The 11,005-nt window shown below is 44.1% G+C and overlaps 1 protein-coding gene across 9 annotated transcripts in view; it reads left to right on the forward strand.

Moving 5' to 3' along the window:
• Positions 1 to 11,005, forward strand: part of caskin1 (CASK interacting protein 1) — a 647,172-nt gene that overhangs the window by 585,797 nt on the left and 50,370 nt on the right. For 5 of the 9 annotated variants that reach the window (XM_043711208.2, XM_087997968.1, XM_043711209.2 and 2 more), the window contains 2 exons: positions 8,206 to 8,316; positions 10,508 to 10,660. The exons of 1 other annotated variant lie outside the window; for it this stretch is intronic. In XM_043711208.2, the coding sequence (XP_043567143.2) occupies positions 8,206 to 8,316; positions 10,508 to 10,660 (264 nt within the window). The remainder of the gene's footprint in view (positions 1 to 8,205; positions 8,317 to 10,507; positions 10,661 to 11,005) is intronic. 3 more of the 9 variants (XM_043711211.2, XM_043711215.2, XM_043711218.2) reach the window with 1 other exon arrangement.

Genomic DNA, 11,005 nt, shown 5'->3' on the forward strand with positions numbered 1-11,005 from the left:
CCGATGACAGAATCCCAGGAGACATAGTGCCACTGATGGTCAGCAGCTCAGCAGCCTCAACAGCGCCACCAGTAGTGATGACTGTTGCTGGAACTGCAACCCCAGGATCAATCCAATTCAATGGCTGGATACCGTTGATAAAAGGTAACTGGAATTGGCAACTATGTGTGGAATTGTGGGAAACAGTTAAGATTGCCTGATGGGAAAATTAGCCAACTCCCCAAAAAAACCTAAACAAAAACTCCCGCGCGCAATTCCATCCAGCCAACAACTGGATCCCTGATGCACTATGCTCAAATCACAGTCCATTGTAAAAATTTGGAGTTTAGATTCAGAAACCACACTTGTTAGTGTCCTCTGCAAGGGTTGAGAGGTCGCAGCAGCCAGCCAAGGGAGACAGATGAACCAAGGTTAAAAGCTTACCTTATGGCACCTGTTTTTTTTTAGATTAGATTACTTACAGTGTGGAAACAGGCCCTTCGGCCCAAAAAGTCCACATTGACTCTCCGAAGAGCAACCTGCCCATACCCCTACATCTAACACGACGGGCAATTTAGCATGGCCAATTCACATAACCTGCACATTTTTGGACTGTGGGAGGAAACCCACGCAGAGACGGAGAGAATGTGCATGTGGCAGGAATTGAACCCGGGTCTCTGGCGCTGTGAGGCAGCAGTGCTAACCACTGTGCCACTGTGCCATCCCTTAAAGAATTCACTGCAGGATGTTTGGCTTTTGCTCACAGAGCCAGGCAGAGAGGCCTTGCGATCGGAGAGGCAGTTTGGCCAATACGAAAAGCAGTGCCATAGCATCTGAAGATCCTGTCCAAGGGCCTGGGAGCAGCCATTAGGGAGGAACCAACTGCAACCACCGTTGCCCCTCCCCCACCGGCCCCCGCTCTTCCCACTCCCAAAAACAACCCACTCAGCCCACAGGTTGATGCGGGCAAAATTCTCCTGGAGGTCGAAAGTGGCCATTAACTGCCATTCAGCCACCATTCCCACTGCTGGAAACATGTCATGGTGATAGAACGATATCGGGCACCCCTCTCATGCACCATGCACAAAGCCACACACACATACACACACCATGCACACAGCCATACACATGCACACACCGTGCACACAGCCACACACACGCACACACCATGCACAGAGCCATACACATGCACACACCGTGCACACAGCCACAAACATGCACACACACCATACACACAGCCACATAAATGCACACAGACACACATACAGACACATATATGCACTCTGTCCCCACTCAGACAAAAGGCTTTCTGAAACATTTTTGCAGTTTCATCTCCTCAAAAGACCTGGATAACTGGCCAACATTTCAGGTCAGCAACAGTCAGTGACACTGTGAGGAACTGAAATCAACATACCTCGGCAGAACATAAAGAGGCCATCAATAAAAATGACAATCAGAGCCAGGGAAAGATTAATACCAATTATCATTTTGATCAGTTCAAGGTGAGAGGTTAAGTCTGTGTTACTGTATTCGTGCAATATCCAGTTACACAAATAGCTAGCAGTAGCTGTTTATTAAACCACTGACATCATCTTTCAAGGAGGGTGCAGATAAAGTTCAAGAAAGTCCTTCATTACCAGCGTGTCTTGCAGCATTAAGTTGTAAGTTTTTTTTAAACTGACCTGTTCAAGGATGTAATGATACAGCTCTGGAGACTTGAACTGGGTCTTCTGGCACAGACGTAGAGACACTATCACTGTGCCACAAGAACCCTTCATGTTGTAAGTATATCCAGAGCATGCTATTTTTAAAGCCATTGGACATATCCTATTGCAGAACAGATGCTTGATTATTGCTTGATCACTGTTAAAATTGAGTAAGTGTTTGAAATTGGATTGTAAAATCAGCCCCTGCCTGGATAATATTGTCAATGGCCCGTGTCTCCCTCTCGCTGTAACTTGTTTCAAAATGAAAGCTGAAAGACAAACTTATGGATGTGTGTGTTGCCATGGGAACAACTAGAGCCTTGCTTCTATTCCTGTCTCTTCATCGCTGGTCTTTGCTCCACTGCTGTTTTGGAAAAATAATTGATTATATGATGTCTCCTGTGAACGATCTTGGGTTAACCTGTGTGGGAAATAATAGTGTTAATGGTAGGGGCGGAATTTCACTTCAATTCGAGCTGAATATTCGTTGACAGAAAACTCCCATGTGAGTGAGGTATGACATATATCTTGCAGATTAATTGTTTAATTTGAGATTGGTGATATCAAAGAGTTATCAAATAGTTGATTGTTAATCAATGGACATATGGAAAAGAGACAGGCAGTATTTAACCTCTGGCTTAATTAAGCATTCACGGAGAATTGGGAGTGAGTTACAGGCAGTAATTAATTGATATATTAATTAGTGATCCACAGATATGTGGGAGTGCTAGCACAGGCAGTATTCGATCACTGGGTTAGTTATTGTGATACATAGCAAGCAACAGGCAGGAACCATTGATGGGATAGTGAGGAAAATAATTATATGTAGACACATGTATCTTTAATGACCTCAGGATGTCACTAAGCTCCTCACCATCAATTGATTCTTCCTTGAAGTGCTGTCATTGCTTTAATGTAGAGGAACTGTAGCTGATTTGTACATAGCAATGTCCTACACAATAGAAAGCCAATATTTCTTCTTGCTTCAATTATATTATTTAAAGATGTAAAGGAGTTGCTAAGTTTATCACCTTGCAAAAAATGTTGAGAAGCAGCCTCAGAAAAGGCTTATTTTTGATCAACTGAAGACAGATAGAATGAAAGGATAAATCCTGGAACTCAGTGATTACAGAGCAGGAAACTGAATGCAGTGATTATTGGAATTTACTTCAGACAACTAGGTCATGGACTGTGATATATCCCTGAAGGATCATGATGGACAGTGGTATTTTCTAGTGCGGTTGTATTGAGGGTTAAGCAGCAAATCTCCCAGAGTGACCTGACAGTGCGGTAGCTCAGTGGCTAGTACCGCTGCCTCACAGCGCCAGGGACCTGAGTTTGGTTCTAGCCTTGGGTGACTGTTTGAAGTTTGTACATTCTCTGCGTGGGCTTCCCCCCACAGTCCAAAAGTGTGGATTGACCATGGGAAATGCAAGATTGCAGGGATACTGTAAGGGGTGGGTCTGGGTGAGATGCTCTTCAGGGGGTTGGTGTGGACTTGATGGGCTGAATGGCGTGTCCCTCATTTCCGTATTAGTGACTGGAGGCTGGTTGTAGCCCTTCACTCGTCACTCTCTTAAGATCTTTCATTCTTATGTCAGTACAATACTCAAGGACACATTGCTTTCTTATCTGAGTGACCTGACCCCCACTGTCCAGATAGCATCTCCCAGCTTAGCCTCACCCCCTCTGTCCTCATGCCAGTGTCCCTTTTCTTCACTTCTACTAGAGTCGTAACTTAGAAGGCTCTCAGTGAAAATAACCCCGACTCTTGAGCATGTGCAAATCACAGTAAAGTCACTGGCAAAATGATCAATCTCTGAGGGAATCAATACTTGTAAAGTTTAGAAACCCTGTCAAGCAAAACCAACAAGCTGTTTGGCCAGCATTACCCTGATTCTTTACTACCATAGCACTGAGTTCATTCTTTCGCAAGGGGCAGCTTCTGTCCATCCCCATTTCATGAACCCTCACAACAAACATTCCTCCACACCAAGAGTTCAACATAACCCCAACCCCAAAACTTTGGATAGGAGCTGGTGGGACGTGACCCTGGAATATTGATCAGCATCCCTGTTGGAACTCCAAACTTCATAAACAGTCAGGAGACTGGTACATTACCTTCGATGACCTCTGGATAACTCAAGAGTCAAAAAGTGTGGCGCTGGAAAAGCACAGCAGATCAGGCAGCATCTGAGGAGCAGGAGAATCGATGTTTCGGGCATAAGCCCTTCATCAGGAATGTGGGAGGGGAAGGGGGCTGAGACATAAATACAAGGGGTGGGGTTAGGGCTGGGGTGAAGATAGTTGGGAAGACGATAAGTGGATGTAGGTGGGGGGGTTGATTGTGATAGCCTGGAGTGGAGGGTGGAGCGGATAGGTGGGAAGGAAGATGGACAGGTAGGATAGTTCAAGAGGGCGGTGCTGAGTTGGAGGGTTGGATCTGGGATAAGGTAGGGGGAGGGGAGATGAGGAAACGGGTGAAGTTGACATTGATGCCACGTGGTTGCAGGGTCCCAAATCAGAAGATGAGGTGTTCTTCCTCCAGTCTTCGGGTGGCTCGGATTTGATGGTGGAGGAGTCCCAGGACTTGCATGTCCTTGGCAGAGTGGGAGGGGGAATTGAAGTGTTTGGTCACAGGGCGGTGGGGTTGTTAGGTGCGTGTGTCCAGAGGATTTCTCTGAAACATTCCGCAAGTCGGCGTCCTGTCTCCCCAAAGTAGAGGAGACCACATCGACACAGTAGGGGAGGTGGTTAGATGTGCAGGAAAATCTCTGCTGGATGTGGAAGGATCCTTTGGGGCCTTGGACAGTGGTGAGGGGGGGAGGTGTGGGTGCAGGTTTTACACCTATTGCAGTGGCAAGGGAGATGCTGGGTGTGGAGGGTGGGGTGGGGGGGTGGACCTAACAAGGGAGTCATGGAGGGAATGGTCTCTGTGGAATGTTGATAGGGGTGGGGAGGGACATATATCGTTGGATAACTCTGTACTCTTTAACGCAATGAGATAAGTTGTAAAGCATAATCACTGTCGGATTATGGGGACCAGGACAGCTGACTTGTGCACATCAAGATTCCACGAAGAGCAATGTGTTCACAGAAACTAAAACAGTCTGTTTGTAGTGATAGTGGATAAGGGATATATTTGCCAGAACACTGGGAGAACTCTTTCCTCAGTGTGAAACCAGTGCTGTGGGCTTATTTACACTCACCTGAGAGGGAAGACCTTGTCTGAAAGATTGTATCTCTGATAGAGCAGCACTTCCTCAGTATTGTACCCTTCGTGATGATTTTGATCTGACGCTGTTGGAGTAGGCCGTTAATCCATGATCTCAGTCGACGCTTTCAGCAAAGCGATGTATGAGATCAGCGACATTTTTTAAACAAATATTTTCAATAAATTCTGTGTTAAAAAATTAATTAGCGTTTGAATTTTATACCCATGTCATATTTAACATTCGCTTTGATCGCCTTAACTGTAGCAGCTTATCCTGACGAATGGACAAATACGATGATATTCTCTCTCCAAATACAATCCATTTCACTCAAATGACAGCCATTCCAAAATGGAATTGCTTCAATCTGCATACACTTATTGGCCACTGGTATTCTACCAGATAATCAGTTTGTCAGATTAGCATGGCTACCGTGTACATTTTCATGAATTGCTTCAGAAAGATTTTGTTTTTAAATCATGCTCGTATTTTGAATGCAGGCCCACATATACATCATTCAGCTGTCAATGCTACCTTACAAATGTGAAGCAGTTTTTTGCAAGGGGTTTGACGATTATGTTGTTAAATGTTGTGTGCTATGCAAATCTTGTAATTGTATTCATTACCATTCGGTTTCTGTATTGGCTCACACCAAGATCAAATATATTCTAAAGAGGGAGTTAGCATTAGTGAGAAGGGGGTGGTAATTGTGTAGTTCTTCAGTCTCTAGTTTAGAGCCATTCATTGTGTCCCATTTGGCTGTGCACATTTGGAATGAAAACTGTCATGGTATAATTAGAACCCCGTACCAATGGAGACATAGTATTCATACGTATATACATGTGAATTAGAAGCAGAACCAGGCCATTTGGTCCATCAACTAGGTAAATTTACCTTTTACCTTTTACCATTTGGTCCATCAAGCCCACTGCACCATTTAATAAGGTCATGGCTAATCTGTTTCTAATCTAGTCACATTCCTGTTTGCCCTGATGATCACGCCTCCCTTGTCACTCAAGAATCTAACTTGGCCCTCAAAATAGTCAATGACCTTCCTCTCTGGAGAAGACAATTCCACAAGCTAACAATCCTCTGAGAGAGAACATTTCTCCTCCTCTTCATCTTAAATGGCAGACTGCTTAAACTGTGTCTCTGGTTCCAGCCTCTCCCTCAAAAGAGATATTCTTTGTACTGCGGTATATAATTTAGGAATTACATTTTGGGAGGTAGTCTCCATCATAAACATAGGGACTGCTGTTACGATTAAGCCCAATTAATTCCACAAAGCCAGGAGACTTCTTGTTCTGTGTGACTAAGTTCTAATTACAAGTTCTAAGAGTCATAGAGATGTACAGCATAGAAATAGTTCCTTCAGTCCAACCCGTCCATGCCGACCAGATATCCCAACCCAATCTAGTCCCACCTGCCAGCACCTGGCCCAAATCCCTCCAACCCTTCCTATTCATATACCCATTCAGATGTCTTTTAAATGTTGCAATTGTACCAGCCTCCACTACTTCCTCTGGCAGCTCATTCCATACACATACCACCCTCTGCGTGAAAACATTGCCCCTTCAGTCTCTTTTATATCTTTCCCCTCTCACCCTAAACCTATGCCCTCTAGCTCTGGACTCCCCCACCCCAGGAAAGAGATTTTGTCTATTTATCGTATCCATGCCCTCATGATTTTATAAACCTCTATAAGGTCGCCCCTCAGCCTCTGACGCTGTAGGGAAAACAGCCCCAGCCTGTTCAGCCTCTCCCTGTAGCTCAAATCCTCCAACCCTGGCAACATCCTTGGTAAATCTTTTCTGAACCCTTTCAAGTTTCACAACATCCTTCCAATAGGAAGGAGACCAGAATTGCGTGCAATATTCCAACAGTGGCCTAACCAATGTCCTGTACAGCCGCAACATGACCTCCCAACTCCTGTACTCAATACTCTGGTTATCACTTGCAGAGCCACAGGACAGTTTGTATTATTAGGAATACCACCATCAATACTCAAAGACCACATGCACATACAAGAATCAAGATATATGTCATGGACAGGAGCGTTCCTCTTTGAGCTTCCTCTCCCCAGCCTGGGGACCTTGAAGTCTTTGCCAACATCCATAAGATTGTCCCAGCTGTGATCCGACGAAACTAGGGATGCCCTGACTTTTGTTGAGTAAGTTCCACATGGGCAGTGACTTTGACAAAAGGAGATCTGAGTTTCAATCCTATGAGTTATGGTGGGTATCAATGTAAACTGTGAACAAATCCACTGTTTCCTGAACTCCTCACCCCTGCATTTCATTTACACCTCCAATACGTGGGAGCTGCTCTCAAGTTCTTCAACATTATGGCAGACACCATTCATTACTAACTTCAAGCATTTCCCATTGTACTGTCTCCTCAATCAACCTTTTAGAGCCTCCCACTGTATACTTCCCACCATAGCCCTGAACATCAGGCACTCTCTCATTTGCAACCCACCTCCTACTCTTCTCCATGTTCATCCCATTCTGAGACTTCATGCTTTGACCCTTCAACCCTGTTTCCACCAGCCTCCCTCTTGTGTAACCGCTGTAGTTTCATAACACATTAGAGTGGCTCTGTTATTTTTACTTTTACTTTAGTTGGCAAAAACCAGAGGAACAGATTTAAAGTTCAGTAGCCAAATGGAATGGTCCACTCATGATCTGAGAACACAAAGCCATTCTTTCTTTAGCTTGGCAGAGGGGAAGGATGTGGAATGATGGGACACAACAAAAAAGTTCTCTGAATTTCTGATTGCGCTCATTTACAGGTCAGTAATAGTTACAGGCACTGCCATGGGAACTTATTTATCTTGGGTCCCAAATCTTCAACAAGCCTAGTCCACTCAGGCCACAGCACCTTGCGTTGCCATAGCAACTGGAGTTAGTCAAAGAAGACTTGAAAGATTTGTATCGGTCTGCAGAAAAATGTCTTCTTCCTTGACAGAATCTCCACAGGTTTGAACAAGGAGACTACCAAGGGAGAATGGAATCCTTAGTAATGATAAGGGTGCCCTGAGCAGTTTCAAAAAATGCAATGGATGCTCACGATTGTATGGCTGTCGTCATGTCAACTCATTCTTCCATCCAGTTGGCTCCATAGAGTTTTGTGCCTTACACAGTCTTTCTGCAATATGACATGGTCCCTTTGACGTTATTGTGATGAGCTTGACTATCTCCAGTATTAAACAGATTTCTGGAAGAAGGAATGTCTTAACATTAGATTTTTACCGCCGAATTCTAACGCGCTTTTCACGTTCCATTTTTTTTTTGTCATCCTTTATCCAGAGCCCAGAGACAGTTTATAACTGGCTTAGTGAATTCCAACTCCAGCAGTATGCTGCTAACTTTATCAATGCTGGCTATGACATTCCAACTATCAGCCGCATGACCCCTGAGGTAAGTCCACAAACGGCAGGAGGAGATAGCGGTTGAAAAGAGGTGCTGGTGAGCAAAATCTCTCTGTACGCTATTGGCCTCCGAATGCATCTTGTGTTGGAATGAAATGGCTGTGCCTGCTTCCTTAGCAGTAACAAATTGATTAAAATGGCAGACAAAACAATTTCTGACAAACTCAATAGTGGTTCATATGCTAATACCGCACTCAAGATTTGTGCGCTATACCTTAATGGAATAGAAGTACTCGGCTTTGTATTCATATTCCATTGGACATCATTTGAACCCGTAGGAGTTGAAAATTGTTCTCAATCATTCACTCAGAACAGCCTTAAGGGAAACTGCAGGCTTCTTTACAGTGTCTACCTAATATGCAGAAGACAAGATCTCTGACACCCTGCATTAATTCATTTATCGAGTTTCATTTACAGATTTTCTTTTATTGAGGACTGACATTGTTTATTACAAAGATCATTAGAAAGTTTTGTTGTGTAGTCTGACTCCTCATTCACTGCTGTTCAATTTACCAGTTATGCCTGCAATTGTCTCCCTTCAACCATTCTTCCTGACTCAGTGACTCATACTAATCATGCTAATTGTCTGTAATCTTCCACTACTCTTCAAAAGCAACAGAACCTATATTTTCAAAAGTTTAAAAACTCAACACCAATTGGGTTCTTGAGCTTTTAAAAGCCGGTGTTTGATAAAGTAGGTCCAAGGACAGAAAGAGTTGGGGTGAGAATCAGGGAATTACTGAGAACAGCCGCTTTCTTGAATTATCACAGCTTGGCCGTATCTCAGCTGCAGTTAATGCCCTTTCTCCGTTTATTTTAATAATCAGAGCTGTCTTGCAAGGTCCAGTTGTTGCAGCATCCACACTCTTTTGGGAAACGGGAATTCCGCATCCCTGCTACCCTTAGTGTATTGAAGGTGTTTCTTGGTTTCGTCCCTCAATGCCCTAGCATTGATTCTAACATTACGTCCTCTCCTTCTTGACTCTCGGACCAGTCAAACTTATTTCTCCAGCTCTGCTGATGCATATTGATGCCTTTGGTGAAAAAGCCTCTAAAAATATATCCGTTTGGCTGGGCAAACTCTGCGAAGGCAGAATTGCAAAAAGGTGCAACTTGTAGTTCAAAGGCTCCATGGAAAGAGCAAACAGTTCTGTCGAGCACCATTTAGTGGGGTTTTAATGGATAATGTCACATTGACAATCAAGACAGCTGATTTTATACCAGCCTTGTGCCCACATTAAGGGTCAAACTAATAGTGATAAGGAGCAGATATCCACTGTCCAGATACAAGGTCCATGACATGTTGTGACACCTTAAGTTTTAAGGTTAACCCAGCGCTGATTGGAATCTCATTTGAGACCACACAGACAAATGCTTTACATGTTTTTCTGCAGAGATAGATAGATTTTTGATGACCAAGGGGCTAAAGGTTTACTGGAGATGTGCAGAAATGGAGAGTTGAGGTTAAAAGCAGATCAGCCACGATCTTATTGAGAAAAGGCTTGAAGGTCTAAGTGGTCTACTCTTGTTCCTTGGTTGTTTGTATATGCTTTTGAGGTCAGGCGGATGCTTCAGTTTTCTATGATATTTTAAAACTAAAGTGCAGGACAGTCTCTAAAAATGAAACAAGCAATACTCCATGGCAATCTATTAAGAAATCTGCAGATTGGGAATGATGCCTGCACACATCAATCTCCCTATGCATTTTGACCAGGCAGTGGGTAGCAAAACAATGTCATCCAGGAATACCATGTGCCATAAGAAAGCAGCTGGCCCGCTCAAGCCAAAATCCTTCACAGTTCCTGTGCTGATGAAATGTTAAAATGAAGGTGCTGGGAATTACCCTGTATATTGAGTGGAAATTGTCTGAAGCCTGTGGTTTCCCTGTTAACAGCTTCATAATTGTTTAGGGAGACTCAAGATGTCTGGTTAATAAAGAAGTCAAACAGTCGAAGATGCATTGAGCGTAGGCAGATGAAATTGGAAAGTCGTGAGTGAATGACGCTGGGCTTTGTGTGTACAGTCAGGTTGGAATCGAGGTTAACCTGGTAGGAAGGCAGTAGCAACTCGAGATTAACCTTGATTTGTCAATGACTCTACATACAACTGTCTGCTGTACTTTCCTTCCTTCCTTCCTTCACACTTTGCCCTTGATCTTTCCCCGTTTTTCCCTCTCAAAGGCTCCCGTCTCCATTCACCCTCCTTCAGCTAAGAGGGAGGGTGAGTGTCGAGCAAGTGATGAACGTCTCCACAACTTTGGCAACAGCTCAACCAACAGGAGGCGTGCTGTCCTAGGGGCAAGACTTTCTAAACCAGATTTACCTGTCCCGAAGGTGAGACATTCTAACAATTTGAGGCATTCTGGTTCAACTCGCTCCCCGCCAAACCAACCCACTCAAACACTGACCTGAGGGTTTAACCTAAAGGCAGGGGAGTTACAAAGTCCTGGAGTCATAACATTCCAGAAAGCCCGACCCATCTTTGTTGCCCCAGCCCCTAAACGCAGTCTAAGACTGCCTTGAGACCACAGATTCAAGTGTTAGATAACCCCAAGGGTCCCCGCTTATTTATGGGGGAGTCTTTCAACGTACACCCACCAGGAAACAATGTAATATGAGTTTCAGAGTCAGACAAGAGCAATATTGAGCTTGATTTACAACTAGCATTTCATCTGAATT

The sequence above is a fragment of the Chiloscyllium plagiosum genome, unplaced genomic scaffold (genome assembly GCF_037043375.1).
Source record: "Chiloscyllium plagiosum isolate Xiang-an unplaced genomic scaffold, Cpla_swu_hap1 HiC_scaffold_20, whole genome shotgun sequence".
Taxonomy (NCBI): Eukaryota; Metazoa; Chordata; class Chondrichthyes; order Orectolobiformes; family Hemiscylliidae; genus Chiloscyllium; species Chiloscyllium plagiosum.